General features: G+C 31.0%; 4 protein-coding genes and 1 long non-coding RNA gene across 20 annotated transcripts in view; 3 read left to right on the top strand and 2 right to left on the bottom strand.

Moving 5' to 3' along the window:
* Positions 1–32: 32 nt before the first annotated feature.
* Positions 33–2,548, top strand: LOC122522506 (YY1-associated factor 2). Of its 4 annotated transcripts, none has more exons than XM_043643699.1 (3): positions 33–565; positions 830–1,307; positions 1,398–2,548. In XM_043643699.1, the coding sequence occupies exons 2-3, from the start codon at positions 1,131–1,133 to the stop codon at positions 1,734–1,736; spliced, it is 516 nt and encodes a 171-aa protein (XP_043499634.1). In that variant the 5' UTR covers positions 33–565; positions 830–1,130; the 3' UTR covers positions 1,737–2,548. The 4 variants fall into 4 exon arrangements, with proteins under 4 accessions (XP_043499634.1, XP_043499632.1, XP_043499635.1 ...); XM_043643697.1 differs by having other exon boundaries at positions 33–616; XM_043643700.1 differs by lacking the exon at positions 33–565 and adding an exon at positions 623–721.
* A 1,480-nt stretch (positions 2,549–4,028) lies between these two features.
* Positions 4,029–6,839, bottom strand: LOC122522464 (periodic tryptophan protein 1 homolog). Its single transcript, XM_043643627.1, has 11 exons — positions 6,713–6,839; positions 6,554–6,612; positions 6,327–6,472; positions 5,814–5,996; positions 5,616–5,723; positions 5,363–5,537; positions 5,127–5,285; positions 4,869–4,977; positions 4,670–4,760; positions 4,358–4,594; positions 4,029–4,233 (listed from the first exon to the last, which is right to left on the bottom strand). Exons 1-11 carry the CDS (start codon positions 6,773–6,775, stop codon positions 4,061–4,063), a joined length of 1,503 nt encoding a protein of 500 aa, XP_043499562.1. The 5' UTR covers positions 6,776–6,839; the 3' UTR covers positions 4,029–4,060.
* A 202-nt stretch (positions 6,840–7,041) lies between these two features.
* Positions 7,042–7,826, top strand: LOC122522516 (protein Asterix). The gene is made up of 2 exons (XM_043643712.1): positions 7,042–7,210; positions 7,299–7,826. The coding sequence occupies exon 2, from the start codon at positions 7,300–7,302 to the stop codon at positions 7,630–7,632; it is 333 nt and encodes a 110-aa protein (XP_043499647.1). The 5' UTR covers positions 7,042–7,210; position 7,299; the 3' UTR covers positions 7,633–7,826.
* A 62-nt stretch (positions 7,827–7,888) lies between these two features.
* LOC122522445 (diacylglycerol lipase-alpha) overlaps positions 7,889–23,972 on the bottom strand; it is a 45,107-nt gene continuing 29,023 nt past the window's right edge. For 6 of the 13 annotated variants that reach the window (XM_043643568.1, XM_043643566.1, XM_043643565.1 and 3 more), the window contains 14 exons: positions 22,860–22,961; positions 22,077–22,263; positions 21,496–21,580; positions 19,885–20,213; positions 19,397–19,592; positions 18,887–19,075; positions 18,396–18,686; positions 17,922–18,151; positions 17,669–17,692; positions 15,968–16,100; positions 11,289–11,638; positions 10,258–10,602; positions 9,991–10,165; positions 7,889–9,915 (listed from right to left, as the gene is read on the bottom strand). In XM_043643568.1, the coding sequence (XP_043499503.1) occupies positions 9,634–9,915; positions 9,991–10,165; positions 10,258–10,602; positions 11,289–11,638; positions 15,968–16,100; positions 17,669–17,692; positions 17,922–18,151; positions 18,396–18,686; positions 18,887–19,075; positions 19,397–19,592; positions 19,885–20,213; positions 21,496–21,580; positions 22,077–22,263; positions 22,860–22,961 (2,918 nt within the window). In that variant the 3' untranslated portion in view covers positions 7,889–9,633. Of the gene's footprint in view, positions 9,916–9,990; positions 10,166–10,257; positions 10,603–11,288; positions 11,639–13,586; positions 13,908–13,966; positions 14,002–15,967; positions 16,101–17,668; positions 17,693–17,921; positions 18,152–18,395; positions 18,687–18,886; positions 19,076–19,396; positions 19,593–19,884; positions 20,214–21,495; positions 21,581–22,076; positions 22,264–22,859; positions 22,962–23,972 lie in introns of those variants that run through there. The other 7 variants (XM_043643572.1, XM_043643573.1, XM_043643571.1 and 4 more) reach the window with 7 other exon arrangements.
* Positions 21,138–21,398, top strand: LOC122522547. Its single transcript, XR_006305089.1, has 2 exons — positions 21,138–21,275; positions 21,350–21,398. It is a non-coding gene; the product is annotated as an uncharacterized LOC122522547 (long non-coding RNA).

Below are 23,972 nucleotides of genomic sequence, written 5' to 3'. Positions count from 1 at the left end.
CCAAATGAAATAGTATTTTGGTCCGTGTTCGGGATTCCGCTGTTCGGTTGATAGAGAAACAGCGTTACAAATTGTTTGTCAATATTTTAGAGTTTCATAATATTTAAACGTTTTTTTAATAGTTATAAAGCTTTCATCTTTATATTTTTATAATGATCTATCCAAGTGAACAAATCTTTTCATCTTTGACCCTTTGAAAGTGATCGTTGTCCCAATTTTTTCCTATCGAGGGTATGAAATATTTCAATGTGTACGCGCATACTCTACACACGCATACTATTATAGTATATAATATGTGTGTATGATACATCGACGATACTGTCAACGAGTGTGTTATGCATGTGCAATGATGCTACTTCTATATGCAACTCTCTCCCATCTGTTTGATTAACAAGGAGAATGTTTAAAATATTTCTTAGCAGTCAAAAGGATTGATTATATCTCAGAAAGATCTTATCCAATTACACAAAACTCCAATTATATATAGAAGTAGTAAAAAGATGCAATTCTATTTTATAAAAAGTGATACCTTCATGTAATAAGAAATAGAAAAACAAGAAAATAGGTAATTTTAACTTTTGAGAAGAATAAGATATTATCTTGTCACTACATTTTGGTAAGTCGACAAGTTGAGTCGATAAATATTACTTTTGCCAATTTGTTAATACATACTATCAAAATCTTATTTATTTTATATCTCTTCAATATGAGATATATGAACGTAAGCAAACAAATTATATATCTTAAATGAAACTTCTTTTCAATAATTATAACTATTTAAGAATGCAATTGATGAATCATAATTAATATTATTATATGTTTGTTTTAGATATACGCCAAACATGTACGTTATCAAAACAATCATGTATCCAAGATATGTAGGTGGTCGATTTAACACGGATGCATACATCAGACAATTGTGTATCCTATTTAGTTGATGCACACAGTATTGTCTTAGAGACATTCGTTATTTTTATTGCATATCTTTATTCTTGCTCTTTTTGAGCATTCTTATTGTCATAGAATATTCAGTGTTCACAAAATCACTTTTAATGAGGCTGAAATCACGAACAAGAAGGCAAACTCTCTTTTGAGAAAGTACAGTGTTTAACGACTGACTTTGATGAACAATGAACCATTCCGGAAGTGGAAAACGTCAGGCGAAGGTTTTGGAAGAAAATTATTGGGACTGCAGTGTCTGCACGTATAGAAATACAGCGGAAGCATTTAAGTGCCTCATGTGTGACGTCCGTAAAGGAACTTCTACGCGGAAACCCCGCATTAATCCTCAGTTAGTGGCACAACAGGTCAGTTATTTCATTTGTATTATTTATCATTTAATATTAAATCTTACTAATCATCTTATCAATTAATATATTACTAAATTTTTCATTTAGGTTGCGCAACAACAATATGTGCCACTGTTAAAGCCTGGAAAAAAAGAAGGAAGTAGTGGTGGTAGTACGACTAGCAGTGGAAAAGAAAAAGACCGCAAACTGGACAAACCAAGGCGTAAGAGTAGACATCCACCACGTCTTAAAAATATAGATCGTAGTACGGCTCAAACCAATGAAGTAACGGTAAATAACGTTACCGTTGTTATTACTGAATATAAACCCAAAGTTAAAAAAAGTTCGGATCAGTCTGGTATTTCCAGCAGTGCTTCTTCTGAAAACGGAAGTCAGCATGATTCCAATCAAGACTCTAGAAGTCTGGATATAGGAACTGATGCCTAGGTCAATACTATGTCACATATATGTGTGGATTATTATAATTAATATATTATATGTCACTTTCCATGTACAGTTGTACATCTTGTGGGCAAAAGCAACAACTTTGTCATCTATTACAGCTACACGATAAGTCAGGTATTTTATGCTATCAATGGAATGTTTTTTTTTAAATACTATTTTCGTAATGATCAGCACTATTTAAGACAAGTTATTTGTGATTTAAGAAAAATTGTACTTAATCATCTTATGTTTATTTACTAATTGTAAATGTTACATAATTATTAATGTTTGTTTAAACGACTCTTATACCAAATTGGTTCATATATCATAAAATGTTATTTTATTAAATTTACAGATAATGCATATTTAAAAATAATGATATTATTATAAATTTATATCCATTGTTAACATAATAATGTCCTAGACTTTTACTAAATTTAAAAAACCACTGCCAGAGAGTATGTTACAAAATTATTATTACTATTAAAATTTTTTAACAGAGCTCATGACACATTAGATGTCATTATGCATTGTATGAATAGTTTTAGTTAACGTGCTTGTGTGAGCAAAAATATATCAAATAACTGGCACTGGTATATATACACATCTTTTTTGCATTCCAATTTATTGAATCATTTGATTAAAGAAAAGATATATTATTTATATTTTACTTGAAAATTGAGATAATTTTTCTTTGTATAAATCATGTACTTTTAATTTTCTCTGTAACATAAAATGGAATGTGAAGTAGCCAATTAATTTTTATTTTATTTTTTACGTAGTTTATACCTCAATAAACGAAATCTTATATTTTATTTTGAAGTGCTCACACTTTGCATTATAATATTTTCATGTTTAATCGAAATATTTGTCTTGGGACAATTAAACTTAATAATTTAAATATATTTTATTAGTTAACTTGTTACGCCTCTTTTTTGTATTAATTATAATTTATATAATTTGTAGAGATTACGTCTTTTGTTTATATTTTTGGTTTTTTCAATAATCTTTAAATATTTTAATTGAACATTTCAATAATTATTATAAATTTCCAATAGCAAACCTACCCTGTATAATAACAAAATGGAATTTGCATAAACATGCAAATTTATAAACATAAATGCAAAATATTACATTGCAACAATTAATAGTCGATTTTAATAACTATCTGATCACTATAAACTGCGATCTATAATTATTTTTATATTTATTTTTATCCATTTTACACTATCGTGATACAAATTATATTATAGACTCAAAACGTTTACGAAATTTAAAAAAAAATTTATAAAAATCACTGATAATATAATAATTTTTTAAGTATATTGAGTTATATACATTATTGAATTAGTTAGACTATTGCGCTAAATAAAATAATATCGATGAATCTAAGTTATCAATTTAAAGTGAAAGTAAATGAAAATCTTTTGTGAATACTTATATAAATATATTCAATAATTTACTGAGAATTTTAACATACTATATAAGTAAAATAAAGAACAATTTTTCACGAATTCATTATATATCATTGTATTGAGTGGTGTAGTTATCAATATTTAGTTTATTTATCTTTTTTAAAATTCACATTTCAAAAGTAATCTTCTTGTCATATTTATTGTATAAACTCTTTTTGCAAATGTTGTTATTAAATAAATAATGTTTGGCAATTATTCTCATATAGTTAATATTAACATATTTTGTCATTATTAAATTATTGTAAGTTGTATTTTTATGGTAATGAAATATTACGAATCAAAGTTAGTATCAACTGCCTTCTTAATATAAACTATTTATAAATAGAAGGAAAAGCAAAACAAAAACAAAATTGAAACCTATCAAATGTAAAGAACATAGAGTGAAATTACATTGTTGTACAGAATGATTAATTCTTGCAAATTACTGTTGGGGATAACATTATATTACTACAGGGGAAAAAATAAATTATCTGCAAAAATAAAAAGAAATAATAATTCTTATACACACAACCACCCCAGGTATATTAAAATTATTATAAACTTTCTCTCTTTCCCTTATTCAGTATTGTGTAATTCATTGTGGTAGAAAAACATATAGAACTTGTCACATAAAAATATTATAAACTAGAGTAAATAAAAACAAAAAAAGAGGAACCGAATAAAAACCTGAAAAAAAACTAATTGCATTTGTATTTTATTAAATATCCTATCTAAATTATGAAAATAGAATTTTAATTTGTAGAAAAAGTATGTTTATATGATATTTATATTACGTACATATTGAATGTACAGTATAGGTAAATTATTTACATCTCTTATATAAAAATTCAAACCAAATTTATTATTGATTTCTTATTTTTTTCTTTTTTTACTAGTTCCCAAAGAATTAACCATATTTAATGCCATGGATCCCATATCTTCAGTCACTTCCATCAATTCTTCTTTTCTACCTTGGTTTTCACTCTTTACAGAGTTTTCTTTCATTTCCATATGTACAGTTTCTTTCTTTTTAAATCTATCATTAACTGTTATAATTTTGAGAAGTATTAGATGTAAAAACATCATAGAAATACATACATACATATATTCATGAAACATAAACCAAAAATAGGTATGATTTAAGCATTAAAATTATGATAAAATACATACCTGCTGATATTTCAGACAAATCTATAACTTTAAAATTATGAGATTTGTTGTCGCCACCAACAGCAAATACAAGTGGAATATCTGGATTTGCTGCAAGACATTGCAGTGCACCTAAGTTAGTCTTCTTTTCCCATATAATGGATGGATTTTTGCTATCAAGAATATCCCATACTTTGATTATGCTATCATTCGATGAAGTAACTAATAGTCCTTGATATGATGAGCTAAGAGATAATCCTAAAATATAAACAGAGAAACAGACATGATCAGAGTTTTTTAATGTTAATAATTTATTTAAAGAACAAAAAATACCTGTAATTTCTGCTTCATGAGCCTTGATTTGCCAAATTGGTGAATCTTCTCTTATGTCATAATATTCAAGATAACCATTATTTGTACTAATCTACAATAAAAATATTATAATTCTTATCATATAATTATGTATATGAGATTATTATTTTTTTTTAATAGAAAGCAATTAAAATGTTATCAAAACTATGTATATACTAACAAGAAAATAATTTGGATCAAAATGATTCCACAAAACTCGTTCTATTTCTCCAGGTGTTTGCCACTCTTTAGCATTGCTTTCTAATTTGCAATCAAACAGCCTTGCAAATCTAAATTAAAAAATATATAATGAATGTATACATAATAAATATAATAAATAAATAACAATAATAAATATAATATAATAATATATAATAATAAATAACATAATAAATATAATATAATAAATATTTCATTATAAAGTAAAAGTAATAAATACCCGTCTGCACATCCTGTTAAGAGGTGATGAGCTTCTGATGGATGCCATTCAAGAGTCTGAACTTTTTCATTGAAAGAATTAAATTTAGTTGCAGGCTTGCCATTTTCTAAATCCCACAGTAAAACAGTTTGATCAACAGAACCGCTTGCTAATATATGTCTGAAAAGAAACATTTTTTAATGATGTTTATACGTTTAAATGAAATTAATAAACAAAAAGTATTCAACTATAAGTACGTATAATTTTTATTCCATGCCAAATCTAGCACTGCATCCCTATGACCTATACGAGTTAATTTTTTTTTTTTATTTGGTTTTCTTCCAAGTTTAAAAGCTGGTTCTAAACAATCGATTAGGTCAAGATCCCAAACTTCAATTATCGAAGTCATACTTCCAATTGCGCATAAATTGGCTAAACAAAAATTCAAATCAGTATTAATAATATACATTATAAAAATATATAATTAATATATATTTTAACTATACTTACCTGGCATTGCATCACTTGGGTCAAAACTAAGCCATTCAATACATAATGGAAAAGATGGTAATAGTATATCATGATGACAATAAAAAGAACCTTCTGCTTCATTATACACTGCAATTTTCATTGGAATAAAGATATAAATTAATGATTAAAATAAAATTATTTTTATTATACTATGCCAAGTTTAGCACAATAACGAACCAAATATTTCTAATATACTGGCGTCACCGTCAACGTGTCCTATCAAAACTAGATTATCATCGCTTTTAATTATGTCATCTTCTTTCTCTGAATCATCGTCTGTTTCTTCTGATTTTATAAGAGGATCTTTGCCGTCTTCTCCAAATGATACTATATTGCCAATACTACAATGTATATCACCGCCTAAAAAATATATTTTCTGAATACTTAACTTTTATTATACAAATATAATGTTTTGTTAACAGCCCAGTTGCATTGAATTATTAATTCCCAGCTAATCACTAAAGGCACAAGCAACGTTAGGACTATTAATAATGGATAATTAACCCATCTAGAGAAACAAAAAACAAAAACTGTGGACTGTTAACTCCGGAGAGGTGATAAAAAGACCTCTTTGGTAGTATTGAATAAATATAAAAAGGTGTTAGTAGAAAAGTGACTCGAACCCGTAAAAGGAAAAGTAAAAAGGCAAAAAGTAGAAATATAATATTTAATACATAATAATAAACTTACTTTCTTTATCGTATTTATCAAAATCATATTCATCTACTTCCATAGAACTATTATTCACATCGTGCTCATTTTCAATTTTATTTTTCTCCAAATTAGTTTTATCTTTAATAAATTCTTCTTCTTCTTCTTTACCCGAATCATCGTCCCTGAAAATAATATTTTTTATATACACAAACAGATAATCTCTTGAATAAGTTTTTTTCGAATAAACTATCGCATATACATACTGCAAAGCAACTTGTGTTTGTTTGATAATTTCTTCTAATTCTTTTGTTGTTAGTTCAACCTGTAAATCACAATTATTATTACTATTAATATTATTATCTAATCCTAACATTTGCAATATATAAATAATCTGTTATATTTAGCTCATTTAGAAAACTAACTTTTTCAGGAACAGCTGCAGCAACACCTCTCCTAACCCACGTGGTGCACGATACTATATTCATTGTTTTTTATTTAATTTATATACAAATACTTATTTATATATACATATATATAAATACAATAATGACAAACAAAAAAAAGATATTATTTCTATTTAATACAAATTTCTAATATTCAGAAGTTCACCAATTTCTTTTATACCACATTCTATATAACAGACTAAAAAAAGATCGTAGCCCCATCTGAAATAAAAAGGGAAACTAAATTCTCGAGATATCATTCTTAACACTATATATCTAGTGTAATCGATATAGAATCGATTAGAACTGATGAGTTTTTGACTGGATAAAATGTATTTTATTTATTTAATTTTTTACTAAAAACTATAAATATATACATATATATTATATATATATACATATAAAAGTATTGATTTTAAATTTGTAGTAATCATTATCTTTTTTATTTTCTCTAATTGTAGAATATCATACATTTATGTAAGTTTTTCCACTTGTGATTTAATATAACCTAATGTTTTTGTTATGCGTAGATATGTGTATGTAAACTACTTTAATAATATTTCAGAATGAACAGTTTCTCAGATCCACGACGTCCAGAGAAGGAAATTCGTTATAAACCAACGGTTTCAAGTAATCAAGCACAACCAGGAGATGATTCTATACCAGATTACATAAATATTCTCGGAATAATCTTTAGTATGTGCGGTTTAATGATGAGATTAAAATGGTGCGCTTGGCTAGCTCTTTATTGTTCTTGTATTAGTTTTGCCAATTCTAGAGTCAGCGATGGTACTAAACATATCCTTAGCAATTTCATGTTATCAATATCTGCCGTTGTAATGTCCTATTTGCAAAATCCACAACCTATGACACCTCCATGGGCAACAGCGATACAATAAAATATTAGATATTATTAGAAATTTATATTGTATACATTGAGTTTATTTATATGTTTATATATTCTACTGTTTGTCGATTATTTTTTAAATATATTTATCTTTATGTTGTATACAATTTTTGTATCATATTTCAAACCGAAAGTCAAATTAACTAAAACAGAAATAAAGCTTTTTTAAGTACTTACCAGATATAATCAATATTTTTTCTTTTTTTTATTTATAAATATATTTATCCAACAGACCAAACAAATGCTCATTTAGTATTTCTCTTCATTCTTTTATTTCTTATAAATTATTATATTTCATTACACCAAAATTAACTTTGCACAGCATCTTTCTACAGATATTTTATATGTTAAGACTTCAATTAAGTCCATAAATATTACATTTCTAAATATATTTCATATTGACTAGAATTATATGCGTTACACGCGTTTCATCTACTTATTTTGTACGCACAAGTACAATGTTTTAATTATAATTATTTAAAACATTGCAGTGAAACATTATATTCTTTGATAATTTATCATCAATCTTGTGTGTCATGGAGTGTATTCATTTTTTTTTTAATATCATAGTATACTAATTTCTTTTCTCTCTTCTTTGATCTCATAAACATGTTTAGTATGAAAAATCACTAATGGATGAAAAAGATTATATTTTTTATGTTTTTAACTTTTGAACCTAAAAGAACATAGAAAAAAAATATTTATCTTATTGAGAGTTAAAACATAAGAAATTGTTTGATCTATATAATAATTTATATAAATTTATATATATATATATATAAATGCAATAATCTTCTGCTAGTTGACAAATGTATTCTCTTATTAAAAATGTATCAAAATGAATTAGCTCCTATTCTGTAACAAGGAGTATCGATACTCGATAGGCCAGTTTCATCGCATTACGCATGGCGCGTAATTTGAATCACGAAACAATTTTCTTACTCTCTAACCGCGAATCCCAAGATGTTTCACTTTGTACGAATCTTAAATATTGTTTTTTTATCGAACATATTGCATTTTTTTTTATTACCTTTTTCAATATAACATTCTCGCCATAGCTATAATCTGCAAATGATTTATAATGCATTTCCTAAAATAATAATTCAAAAGACAATCAAATCTTTCGGCGTAATACATAATAATTAAACATATAGACTTTTAATTGAACTTAACTTCAGGAAAAAGATAAAATCTATATAAATAAGTAAAAAATCAATAAATAAAAACACAAATAAAGATATAAATTAAATGCAGAACTGTTCGTGTTTAATCACATCGTCGCTTTTAAAGATTTATCAACACAGTGTTCATCAATATTCAATTCGATTATTTATTACAACGATTGCAATTGAAATGTTTAATTGTCAATCGCAATTAATAATTCAATGTTTATTTATACATCCGACAATTGTATGATTAAAATTTGTATACTGACAAATTACTTCGTAGATTCGTACATTGACTAAACATTTTCGTAGATTCATTAAATCATTGACTTTGCTACTCTATAGACTCGTATCATTGACGAACTAGCCCGCGGATACTTTCATCCCCTTAATCATTAATTGTAATAATTTTAAATATTTTAATTGCAATCGTTGATCATTAATTCGATTAAATATTGTCTAACACCATTTATAAATATTTGTTATACGATTATTTAATCGACAAATCAATGTTACCATTTTTAAGCTTATAATCTAATTAATTTGCCCTTGTTTTATAAATCTAACTGTTCGTAAAACGTATTTCTAGAAAAACTTTGAAACTTCAAACCAAGAGAACACGATCATATTGGCACAAGTTATAATCTTCATTCCAATCTCAGTTGCCATCAATGATTCCTTTCTTTTATTTATTTTTTATTCTTTCTAAACAGATTTCGAAAAGATATTACCTTTCCTTTACTTTCGATTAGGCTAGAACAGTTGTAGTAAAAATTGTCGATCATTTTGCTTCTTTTCTTTAATTTTTCGTATTTTTTTTTTTTTCGTTAGACGCTGCTTTCACCTCGACCCATCAATGTAATAGGATAAACATATTTCTTTCGCTTAGCATTAAAGAACGGCGAAGAACTGTGTTGTGCGGTAGTTGGTGTAGGCGAAAGACCACGAAGAAGAGGCAACGATGCATCACCGCTTATTCCAGTAGCATCGAATCTTCTTTTCCATTCGGCACCAAGATCAGTGGCAGGTGCCATCAAGCCTTTACATTCTGGAGAACTTCTAACGCTAAGGAATACGTCGTTGCTGCTGTCACGTTGACCGGACGAGCCCTGCAAGAAAGACGATTAGAAATTGGAAAGATTTAAAAGATTGATGAAGGGGAGAGAATATTATATTTAGGAAACCTTAGCCTCAAAGAAATCTAAACTAGATCCGTTCGTTTCGTTATCTCCTTCTGGAAAATCTACTTGCACGTGATGAGATGTACGTGACACTCTTGAGGAATGAGAGGATGCACGAGTAGATGAATTTTCCGATAGATCGTCTCTACAACACGCAGCCGTGCATACCCTTTGCTCTCTGAAATGAAGTTACAATGAATTACTTCGAAGATCTGATCAAAATGAATCTGTTGCATTTAAATGAAGAAATTTTTTTCAAAAAAAAAAAACCTTCTAATGGTAACCGAATCCCTTCTTCTTGGTACAGGCGGCGGAAGATCAGTTGTCAAACTCTTGGCACTTTCATAGCTTGCTTCACTATTACCACTACTGCTATTACTTCCAATATTCTCCTCCCTCAGAAAGTAATTCTTCGCCGAGAGCATTGCAAAATGGAGATTGTTTTTGAGGTCGTCCGCCGCCGTTGACAAGTTTCCCGGAATCTTTGGTGTGCGTCTCATTGGTCTTGGTGGTGGTATCGGTGAGGGTGGATTACTCGATGTTTCTGATAATGTTTCGGGGGTGGCAAGGGGTGCGGTACGAGAGACATCTTCCCAATCTCCACGACGATTCGATCTTTATCAATGAAAGAGTACAAATTTTAGAGTATAGAGGAAAAAGATCAGAAAGAGAGAAAATAATTATTTAATGATTCGACTCAAACGAGAAGCATCTTTCTTCGAATGAAATGAATGATCAGAATAAAGTCTACAACAAAAAGGATAGGAAAAAAAACTAAAACAATGGAAAAGATGTTTTTCTTTTTCAACCCACGATCGTTCTTAATCATCGTCTATCTTGCATTACGAATATTGCAAATGATTATATTTTGAAATGATCGAATGGTGCTGTGATTTACTCGGATGCTTCGAGTAAATAAGTTTAGATTAGAAAGCGGTGATAATGTAATATGTCGCGTGTTTAAAATGAAGTGAAGTAAGCGCGTTCAATGAAGTACGGAAAAGCGTGATAGATGAATTTTCCTAAACTCGTGTCTCTAAGATTTTGTTTTTAACGCAACGTTTATATTTAAGTCCTAAATTATCCGATTATCGTACCTGTTCAGGGATCGCTGAAAGTACATTAGTCGAAAACTAAAAGTCTTATATTTTCAAATCAAAGTTCAATGAAAAAAGTTTGTCAAAAAGTAATTAGAAATAGATCCGCGAATTAGGTTTACATAGATCCTAGGTAGAGTAGATCCTTTGTAAGATCCTCGGTTCGAAATCACTCGAGATAAGGACTTTCTGTCGGATCCTTACAATTTACTATCGTCTGGTCGTGGTGTGTTGAGTAAGTCGCTGGCCAAGCTGACGTATTCCCAAGGTATTCCTCTGGAGTCAACGCTTAGTTCTCGACCAGCCTGCGGGAATTCCGTAGGGCTCTGCAGTGATGTGAAACTCGTCTCGAGGCAAAGCTTGTGAGGTGGAGTCCCTGCTAGATTACTGCTCTGGCATTTGACTGGGGTCGAAGGTGAGAGAAGTGCCCTCATCTCTTGCTCAATCTCGAGCTCCTGGACTTCCGCAGGTTCACGAGCTTCCGATGGTTCAGCAGACGAAGCATGTCCAGATGCCAAACGTTGTGGCTTCGCTGGTCCCAGGGTTGTTATAACCTGACATATCCATACGCCATTTTTCCATGTTATCCTTTATGACCGCGAGAACTTCTCCTCTATTTTGTTTTTTTATTTTTTTCAACGTTCACGTGCTTTCTCTATCACTTTCTCTCTCTCACTTTCTCTCTCTCTCTTTCTCTCTCTCCCTCTCTCTCTCTCTCTCTCCCTCTCCCTCTCTCTCACTCTCTTTCTCTCTTGCTCTCTGTTGCGAAGGTCGAAGAAAATCGATCAAAATCAAATTTTCCTTTCTTCGTCGTTCGTACACAAAGAGACACAGACACACATGTTTCGAGTGCTTCCACTATAATGATCTCTTCTTTTATATGTACTATAGATGATCCTGGATACAATAGGGTGATAACATTCACATACGTTCTTGAAAAATAAATCGGATTCACATCGATATCGTGGTGATAATAAAACGGGAGTGGGAGGAATGATGTATGATATGCTCAAACGATAGGTATATATGTTACGATAGTGGAGTATGAACGGATTTTTTACGATGATTAACTTGCTTTGTGAAAAATGATTAACTTGCTGTAACCGGGCTGTAAATAAAAAATATCTTTCGTATCGCGCATAATAAATCTTTTTTGTTTGTTCTTCTTTTATTTTCTTAACAATCTTATCGGAAAATTATTCATTTTTCTTATCTACTTCAATTTCTATTTCGACTATGGCTATTGTTAAATGCTAATTATTTTCTAACTTTCGAATGATTAAATCAAACTAAAAGATGTATCTATAGCTCGTACTAAATGTCTCCATAACATGCACTTGTGTATAATACTTTTAAGAGTATAAGTATGATCAAATAAAAGTGAATCGTTTAAAAATGTGGCTAGAGAGCGAAAAATGTTAAGCATTTAATAATCCAAATATTTCTTCATCATTTATCGTGGAGAAACGACAAAAGACATTTTTTCGAAAAGATGAACACGGTGCCGTGAGAAACGCAATGGAATATGAAACGGCATATTCCTAACAAGATTTTTTTTATTCTAATGCCCACTTGAAAGCTCTCGTATTCATTTTAAATTATATTCACTTTAATTTGTTCTACTTAAAAATGCAATGGCGATATGACGTGTCACTCTATGCGTGATGAACATGCATGTTCGATGAAAGTAAGTAGTGTCATCCAAACTAAAAACGAGTTGGTCTCTTGACAAGAAAACCCCTTACTTACTGCAACCCTATAAACACATCGACATAACATTTGTCTGCATACAAACTAACGATTGACATGGAGTTAAATGATTCGTATATAATTAACTACATGAAAATGAAACGTAAAGAAGTCGTTAGGGTATGCGAAAGTGAATTATACGCGACAAGGTGATCATAAACATTTCCACGATGTACAATCGTGAAATGTATAAAAACGTGCAATGTGGAAATTGCATAAGGACAATTATGAAACGAACGTGGATTACGAACGTACTTCACTTGAGTGAAATTTAAAAACGTCGAATTGAAAAATAAAAATCAAATCAAATTATTCGAATTAAAACAAATTTCTTTATAGGTATGTTATACAATATAAGAGGAAAATAGATAGATAGATAGATAGATAGATAGATAGATAGATAGATAGATAGATAGAGAGAAAGAGAGAGAGTTAGGGAGGGAGAGAGGGAGAGAGGGAGAGAGAGGGAGAGGGAGAGGGAGAGGAAGAGGGAGAGAGAGAGTGAGAGAGAGAGAGAGAGAGAGAGAAAGAAAGATTTGGAAAGAAGATAAAATATATTATCATAATTAAGATAACCACAGCATGAGTTAGACTCATAACACAAAAAAGAAATAATGTGCGAAGAAAAATAATGCGAGAAGGAAGTAAAAAAAAATGAATTAAAGAAAAAGAAAAAGAAAATAAGGCAAAAAAGTAAAAAAGAAATAAAAGAGAGAAGAAAGTATATATAAACATACATAATATTTAAATTACCAATATCTAATGAGACGTCGTTTGGTTTGTTGAATACCTTGTCTCGTGGCAGGAAGAGGGTGTGGTGGCATAGGCGTCGGCGTTGGGGTCGGCGTCGCGGCCACGTGTCTTCCAAGTATTTTCATGGTGTAGTAGGACGTGTCGTTGATTGGATGCTTTCCTGTACGTTGTTACATCTACTTGGTAAGATGTACGCGTGCTTGGGCCATCGGCTGAATCCTTGGTTGCATCTGCTACCGCATTGATAGATGCATTGGCAGGTGTATTGGTAGGAGCATTGACATCCAGTACGGTACCGGTCCGATCTCTGCACGCTGACACCTAATCCACACCACACACCCTCAAGCCACTGTCATTCCGTTGCTTCTATCACCTTCTTCTTCTATTGAAAATTATCCTATCCTTTTCGCCTAACCTACTCCAAAGATAATAGACTGACAAGAGATGATTTACAAAAATTCAACTTAATTTTTCCCTAAATCGATCTCGGACTTGTTTTCCTTCCTTCCTTTTTTGTTTTTTCTTTTTTTTTGTGAACAATTCCGAACTATTCGGATCATATAACAAGTTATTTCCTTCACGAAATATATGTGTGTGTCTGTATTTGTTTGTTAATAAGCATTTGATAAATAGAAGTTATGAAATGTTGAGTATAATGAGTCGCTAAAAATATTCCTACAGGAAAATACGTATGTTTACGCAGAAAGGAAATAGAGTAAAAAAAAAAAAGAGAAAGAGAGGGAAACTAAATAGAAAAAAGCGATGCTAGTCTACGATTTTACGAGCTACAAGCGTGTTAATGCAATGTTCAAATAATGATGAAAAATGTTTCTGACCTATTCGCGTTAAAATATGCAAATTATAATATCGGTATTAAGACACTAAAAAAAATGCAATAGTATTTCTTCTTATCTGTTGATCTTTTACATAAATATAAATGAGAATAATACGAATATTAAAAAAAACTAGGTAATTATTCCATTCGATAAATCAACAAGAATTATACTTTCGATGGCATCAAGAATATATTGATAAAAATAGCGTACACAGTGTAGACTATACAAAAGTCAAATCAATCGAAAATATTTTTAATTATTTTGTTTAAAGTATTTCGTTTAAAATAGTTTTGAAATGATTTCATTCGTAATTATTTGCTCGCAATAGATCGGTCGTTTTGAATGTAATTTCTATAAGTTAAGAGGAACGATATTTTAACGAGACGAAAGAAAGAAATTTGTAAACGCGTAGTATATTATATAAAATCTATTATTATACAAATGTATCAATTATATAAATGTATTCATGCGTTACCAGGCAAAACATGCTTATTGCTTTCCTTTAAATACTATTTAGAAAAATGTTAAGCAATCTAATGATTTCATTAATTCGACTAGATGCGTATTCATATATGTGCGCTTTTTATCAGCGAAATGTTTAAATAAATTTCATTAATTTGCATTCAATCGCGCATACGTTATCCTTAAATAATATCTACTTGTTTACCAAACAAAAATCAAATAAATAAGATTACTCGATGACTCAACAAACTGATGTTATATATAAGAATGTATTTACACGCACGACAACACCAGGATGATCCCGGATAATCCTAATGCTACGAAAAACATATCAAAAAGAGATTTATTCTTACTTAATATGAGGAAGCACGACTACACGCACACACACACACACAATCAATTGAAAAATCGTAACCTAATCATTGGACGAATAGCAAATACGAACATACATTGTGTGTACTGTATCTAAAGTAACTAAATAAGCTACGTTTGAACTCTAATGCATTAAAAATGATCTATCACTCTTTAATATTATTGTCCCTTATAAATATTAATATAATATATGAAACGTGTAAGAAGAAAATTTGAATGCACACAGAACAACAAGAAAAAAAAAAGAAAAATAGAGAGAAAATAAAGAGAAAAAGAAAGGAACAAAGAGACGCACTCTAATTCCAAAAAATTGTGCAGTTATAATAATAATAAAAATAATAAAAAAGATACTCGATCAAAAGTTCATATGATAAAAAAATCAATCGAAAAGCACATTATTTTTGTATTTGAATAAAATCTAAACTATTATGTATCCTTCCGTTCGTATACCTCCACATCGACGACAAAAGAAGATGCAGAATTTTCGTTAGTATCTGGATTAGCAAAGTGTACTTGTTTTCGATTTGAACTACGATCGTCGATGTTGATAACTACAGGTAGGATAGTATCTTCTTCCTTGGTAATATCAGGATCGTCCGTAGTTTCTTCCAGAGGCTCGTAATGGCCCAGCTTTACAGAGGGACTTCGACTAGCCGGAGAATGCTGTACTTTTTTTATCTGCCCGACTATGCTCGAGTCGGCCCGGCTTACCTTATTCAAAGCCTTCAGCATGTTATCCGGCATGTGGTCCTGTATCATCACTGGACTTATCAACACCTCGTCGAAGTCGCATGGTCCTGCCCACAATGCTTGATAGACTGGTTCTCGTTTAGACAACACCTGCCTGAAATTCCATATGACGTATATCTTGTCTTACTTTTTTAAACAAATTTTATTGAGAACATTGATAACATTTAAAAATCAAATATACGTTTATATATATACAGGGTGAGTTACGGAACGTAACGTTTCAAAATAAGTTGTAAAATATACATTGTAGAAAAAAATTTTTCCTGCATAGTTAAACTATATAAGGGGGCGCAGATGTAATGGTAAATAGACCTTTTTTTGAAGGTCATTTTTTTATGAGATATCAAGTTAATTTTTTTCTGGATTCTGATAAAGAATGAAATTTTGCATAAAAAATTATGATACTATGTATGGCCTAAAATAAATAATCGTAGAGATATTCACAAATAAATTTTTATTATCACAAGTGTTCGAAATATTTCCCCATTGCAATCAATGCACTTTTGTAATCTTCTTATCAAAGAACGTGTGACGTTTTAAAGCGATTATGCAGTTATTACCGTAAATATATTAATAATACTACATTGATAAACGTTTTTGTTGTGGCACTTCTTCTAATAGATTTTTGAGCATTTCAGACAAAAAAGTGGAGTATTTTCGACCTGTTAACGAACCATTAATGAAATAAGGTTTAATTATGCCACACAAGACATTTAAGCTTCATCGGTGTTAATGGTCTATTTCACGCATCAAGTGAGGATTTTCTCTATCCCAATAGTGCATATTTTTTAAATGTACATCTTCGCGATTTGTGAATTAATTCTGAACGAAATCGTGATTACAGATCCGTTGAATTAGCAATGTAATGCCAAATAACTTATTTGTGAATATTTCAGCAATTATTTATTTTAAGTCGTACATAGTATTATAATTTTTATGCAAAATTTCATTCTTTATCAGAATCCAGAAAAAAATTAACTTGATATCTCATAAAAAAATGACCTTCAAAAAAAGGTCTATTTACCATTACATCTGCGCCCTCTTATATAGTTTAACTATGCAAGAAATATTTTTTCATACAATGTATATTTTACGAGTTATTTTGAAACGTCATGTTCCGTGGCTTACCCTGTATATATAAATTGAATTTATACTTTTTTGTTCTCTTTTTTTATTTTAAATTTATTGTTTATATTCTACGTCGATGTATCATTATTTTTAATAATTTAAGGACTAAGCCATACAGCGATACTCGACTAAAAGTATGCTAAATTCTGTTTGTCTAGGGATCATGCAATCAATGAATAGAGACTCTTCGAAAATTTAGTTAAAAGATTAGATTTTCTAAAAAATTACTATTAGAAACAGAAGGGAGATACACAATAGATAACTAAATGTATTACTACTACGCATTAGTCGATAATCGTAATGCTTTTCTGCTCCCCCTTTCACCTTTCATGCATTATTATATTAACGAAAATTTTTCTCGTTAAATCTGAAACGAAAAAGTCAAATATGGTGCAATAGAAAGAGAGGGGCTGTCTATAGATCGTGTAAAAACAATATTATAGGAATTGACCGAAGATGCATGCGCACTGACATATCTCCAAGATGCAATACCCACTGTAGTCCTGAAAATAGAAAATAATCAAACAAACGTACCTCCACCGTGACTCATACTTTTTCCTAAAAATGAAAAAGAAATGTCTTTCGTTAGAATTGGGCTGAAATTTGGATATCCAGCTCTATAATGATAGATTTATTTGTCTTATAACTAAAATCACACAAGAAATAGGATCACACCGATATTGGTTTGACGATATTTAATTCAATTGTGCGATCGTCGATCGTTCCTTCAATGAAATATTATTTAGAGACTCAGGCAAAGATAACTGGCAAAAGATTGGATACTTACTCGCCCTTGTTAGGATGATGCCGAACAACGTGAATAATTCTACCAGGTGGAAAAAGTGGCCTATGCAATGTCAAAGCTATACTCGAGTCAGTAGGTACGATCGCTTGAGATCGTGCCAGATCTTTATCTCTTTGATACTCGCTAATACATCCACCAGCCTCCATATTAGCTGCCGACGTGGGTGTCGAGCTACATCCGCAACACATTACCGAGCAAGCTATCGTTTTCCACTGAAATAAAAGTACGATGCGACTTATAAATTTGATACTATCGATTTTCCTTCCCTCTTTTTCTCGTAGGGGAACAAACAAGAAAAAAAGAAAAAGGATATAAAACATGAGAGTATTTTGTCAATTTTAAAAATACATTGTATATGGCTTTAACAATATATATACATATACAAAAAGACTTTGGTCTTCTTTTTTCTTTTGGAAATAAAAAAGAAAAGAAAAAATTTATTGACATAAAACGTGCCTTGGGATCGACGCTTCTTTTTATCGCATTTATAAGGTCAGCCCTTAAACTTTCCATCTGTCGTAATCCTATCCTAGGTACAACGTCCTTCCCTACAACTACGGAAGTCGTAAATTCTTGAGAATATTGCTGAGCTGGCATACTGAGCAATCCACCGGGTGGTGCGAAAGAAAAACATATCAAATCCGGATATTCTTGCCTAAGTAAAATTGCAAGTATCGCAGCGGTGCCTGCACCAAGAGAATGACCAACCAATGTCAATCCAAAATGATCGGTGCCTCTCGAAGGATCCTATTAAATAAATGATTGAAAGCAAACATAATTAGTGTTTATACCAGCTGTTGATCTGCTACTACTTATCGCTACATACACGATAGAATAACTCTGATCATTTGACGTGCTTTATTACGTGTAATTCTGCGAAACGTTTATATCAGAAAACGCTATCAATAGTAAGAAGGAACTAGGCCACACGCGTTTTAGCTTAGTACCTTCGATAGTGCTCGCGCGATAATATTCTCTTCTTGAAGTTTTTTGCGTATGTATTCTGCGGCTTGAACCATACCCTTGTGACCTAGCCAATCGTCTTTCGGTGGAGTTAATGGTAATACTTCGCCTTCTGCATTTAAATCTGTTAAAACGTCTTTCATACTAAGCGTTCCACGTATACTAACGACAACCTGAAAATCAAAATAAATAAAAGAGTTTAATGATAAAACTTATTTGAAAGTTTCAAACGTTTAAAGTTTTACGAAAGAATCAGGAGAAGATAATTGCAAGAGTAATAACAATAAAAATGTAATAAAAGTAAAATTTACGCGATATACATATATGTACGGAAACATTTTATAGAAGAATTTTAATGAAATTCATTAAACGATTTTAAAAACGACGACCATTAAAGAGAAGGATCCATCGTATGAATTAAAAAGACCAAGTTTCTACTGCCACTTCATTCGTATTTAATGAGTAAAAAGTACTAAGAGAAAAATAAGTAAAACCTTTTTTTTCGAGTAATCAAGTGCTACAAAAAACGGTGTTTCCCCGACGTCCACGTGAAAGGTCGCATAAACAACTTCAACTTCGCCAACTTCGACCATTTTCCTTAGAGCCGCATAATTACATTGACAACAGTTGTCTTCCACTATCGTGGCTTCGTCCTCACGATTACCACACGGAAAGCAAGCGCATCTTAACCTTGAATAAATTGAAAAATTAAATGTCGCTTCGTTATAAATTTTAATGTTATTGCATTACAAAGATATTATTCTCTATAGTTCAAGGAGCAGAGTTCAGATTGTCTCTAATACTGGCTTGGCATTAAATTATTTAATATGTATTTTGATAAGTCATTGCATAAAGAAATCGCAAAGCCGTTTCGATTACTTGGGATCGTTTAAAGGAGGGATTGATCATTCTCGAGCCACGTGTCACTTCTAATATCCGGGTATAATGAAAGCTTAGTGCGTGATTTTCGAGAAAGGATTACCTCGTGCACAACTGGCAGAGTCCTGTAGAATGATTAACGAGGAACATAGGCCAACCGTAGGCAGCGAGGGCGAAGTGCATATAATGAATGGCCAACTGGAAATGGCCCAGATCGCCGTCCTCGGTCAAGGAGAGAAACTTAGTACGAGGCGTTACTGGCACGCCTGAGAGGAACTCATACGTGTCGTTTTTCTTCTGTTTCACTATTAGTTCTCTTTCAATTTTCTGAAATTTTCGTAAAAGCACCAGCCCGGCTACTACGTCCGATGGTACCACGTCAAGGTCACGGAAAAAGTCGCTCAAAAGTCTGGCAATGTCAGCGAAAGAGTTCTATGGAGTACGAAAAAATAAGAAAAATGTATTTAGTCAATTATTGAATCTTTGCTTCTTTCCAATGAACGATAATACTTACTAATAAATGTGCCGTAGGAAAGTTGGACAGGGTAAGAATTTAGAACGTTATTTCGATCTTATTGAACGTTTCGTCCCTTCATCGGGACTTCTTCAGCAACTGAAATTTTATTACGACTTAAAAAAAAAAAGAAATACATATTATCAAACATTTAAAACATAGTTATTTAACATATAACAATAAACAACTATCCTACTAGTCTCATTCACGTGGTATTTAACAAGTTCAAACTACACAAGGATCGTTTGAAAGATCCGAATCAACAAAATAAAAAATTTATTGGATTTCCTTTTATCAAACCACTATCAACTAAAATAAGTAAATACTTTAAAAACACTAATATAAAACTAGTATTTTATAATTTAGTAAAAGTGAATCCGATTTACACCAATTTACTGGATAAGGTTGATAAATTAGATCAGTCGAACTTAGTTTACAAAATACCCTGTGAATGTGACAAGTGTTATATGGGACAAACGAAACAAAAACTCAAAAAAGGAATAGATCAACATAGAAATGATTGTAAACCTACTAATAAACAAAAAACTAATACCACCGCGTTAGCTGAACATCACTTTAAAACAGGACACAATTTTAAATTTGACACAGCAACTATTTTAGATATAGAAGACAATTGGTACAAAAGAAATCTAAGCGAAATGTACTACATAGTAAGTAACAATACAATTAATTACAGAACAGATACAAACAAATTAGATAGCATTTACAACAAAATATTAAAGTTTAACTATCATCAATAGGACGCAGTAATATAGAGGGCACCATAATAGTGAGGATACCTACACTATTAGACATCAGTCTAGATTGAATCAGTATTGTTTTGATTACGCGTTTAAATATAACAGTTTATGATATAACGATTTGTAGATGTTAAGTACAGTTTTATTATTTAAAAAATATAAGAATGTGTATGTCTTTTCGTAATAATATATAAGAGACTCTGAACTTTAACGATCGAGGTAATATTAAATAACTATGTTTTAAATGTTTGATAATATGTATTTTCTTTTTTAAAGCCGTAATAAAATTTCAGTTGTTGAAGAAGTCCCGATGAAGGGACGAAAAGTTCAATAAGATCGAAATAACGTTCTAAATTCTTACCCTGTCCAACTTCCCTGCGACACATTTATTAATAATTTTATTTTCGGACGTGATAAACAACTAATTGATAATACTTACTCTATTTCGATCGGAATTTCCCATACAACAAAACAACAATCTGCATCTGTTGTCCCAACTATCTTGATAGGCACGTATAACTTTTCTGTAAGGAAATCGAAACAATCTGAATACGTAGCCGTGTTGATCGACCAATTCTTTTAGTCTTCATTTTTGCACTACAACTCTGCGATAGAAACGAAAAAATGTATCTATCTTAGGCTATTAATATCATCAAGTATCTCCGTATCGGAAGGGTAATGATGTATATTCATATAGGCTTCGATCGATCGCTTCGAAATGTCTAGTCACTGGAAAAGATATGAGCCAGATTGCTTTTCCAAGTATTAGCGTAAATAATGAAAGCTTGAAGAAAGAATAAGATATTGTTTTAAGTATAGATTTCTCTATAACTAAACTACTCGATGAAACTATTTTGTGGTTCTTCGGATTTACTTTATTTTTGGTATATTCTTCGATAACGAATTTACCAAATACATCATTTACGATCGAGACCAGAGTTCAATAAAAAAAACATAAAATACAAAATATCGCTGATGAATATTTCTATAAAATAGAGGGAGGAAGAGAGAGATAGTTACCGTTGTCGCCAATTTCGGTTTCTGCTACCACTGCGTTTGTAGTGTAATCTACCTCCCCTCGATTCCGCCTCCCTCATGCTACGTTGATATTTCTTCATTTTCACCCAGGATCTGCCTGCGGCGTCGTACGTACACCATACCGTTACCATCACAAACGCCAACACACACCAATTTGATATCACCAAACCTACGAATCCATGAATATTTTAGCAAGTTTCTACGTGGTAGCGACCAACGTTTTCGATCTCTTTACGATACATTTAAATTCTATGAACGAAGAAACGAAATAAAAAGTATACTAAAAACGTGTTAGATATATCAAAAAATTTCAAAGATTTCTTATTAATAATTATTTTCATATTCTCGTAGTTAATTAAGTATGTATTGCAGAATAACGTTAACTGTTCCATTTTAAATTACTAGTTAGCTATGTTCGTTCAACAATTTTTTTTCTAAATTATTCGCTTCTTTCGATAAGCATCATTCCACACATCGTTAATAATTGTGTTGGTGAGCGCCATCTATCAATAAAAAAAACTTTTTTTAATCCTTATGGGGTGCAGATGCAACACATTTGTGAATGCATGTATAAAAACTAGTTGCCTAACGCAAGGGTTGAAAATTTTGTTTACCAATAGATGGCGTTTATCATCGTAATTACCGACGATGTATGAAAGGTTGCATATTATCAGGTGCAATCTTTTTTCCTTATTACATAAATAATTATATTAAGACATATGTGCGTATAAATTACGTAATTCTTCGTGAGTCTAATGAACTTACCCAGCATCACGTCCTTGATTTGGTCCACAGGGCAGGATTGATAGAATCGTGTTAACCAGGTAACTCCTGCACACAACCATCCTGCTTCTACCAATAAGAGGACTGAAAAGAAAAACAATGATACGTGATATTTAATAAATATATTATGATAAAAATTGCTAGAAAGTACTTACGATAAGTATGCACAAAAATTGTCGTTGATAGACCTATTATTTAACGATTGTATGAATAACAAAGGCGAAACCTTTGTTCGTTGAGAAGGAAACGAACGACGTGCTAGCGTCAATGTGCTTGTCGTAACTTTACGCTGGATAAAGTTGAAGGTATTGGCAACGCTTTCTACTAACATCAAACTCGATGGAGCTTACGATAAAAGCATTTCTACCTCTGAGAAGAAAGAGGAGAAAAGATAAAAAGAGAAATAGAAAGAGAGAGTAGTTCATCCGACACGATGAAAGAACGAATGAACGCTAAGCGACTTTGAAAGAAATGCATTTGACCTAATTTTACGTTTTTCTAAGCTAACTAGACACGTGCATACATTTATACAAAGAAAATTTTCATAATCTTTTCTAATCCTTTCGAAATATCTTATAAAAACTATGTAATGATAAAAAAAAATAAATCAGTACAACTACGAGGCGAACATTCGCATGTGAGGTAAAGAAAGAAAATGGAAGATAAACGCTGGCGAAGGTACGCGACCCTTATAAGAAATTTACCAATCAATCGAACGTGCTCGGAAAGGTCATCGAATTTTTTTCCATCCGAATCCATAGAGATTTTATTCGGAAAACATCAGGCCACTGCTGGATTCGTTCCAGATTCGTTAACGCTGCAGAACTATCTTTCTTTCTTTCTCTCTTTTCGTAAAACAGTTCAAATGTAGTTATTCCAGTACGGTCTCGAAAATATTTATGAAATAGAATGAAAGAATGTTGAAGTAAGATTGATTTTTAAAACTAGTGTTAAAGATAATCGAACGAGAAAAGAAAAAAAGGAAAAACAATAAGAACATCAAGTTAAATAAATAAAATCTATATATATATAAAATGAATCCCTGTTTTTCTTGGTCATGCCATAACTTGAGAACGACTTTACCGATTTCATTCA

The sequence above is a fragment of the Polistes fuscatus genome, unplaced genomic scaffold (genome assembly GCF_010416935.1).
Source record: "Polistes fuscatus isolate 324 unplaced genomic scaffold, CU_Pfus_HIC Scaffold5, whole genome shotgun sequence".
NCBI classification, from domain to species: Eukaryota; Metazoa; Arthropoda; class Insecta; order Hymenoptera; family Vespidae; genus Polistes; species Polistes fuscatus.
The sequence above is the reverse complement of the archived record's forward strand: the minus strand, read 5'-3'. Positions and strand labels throughout refer to the sequence as shown.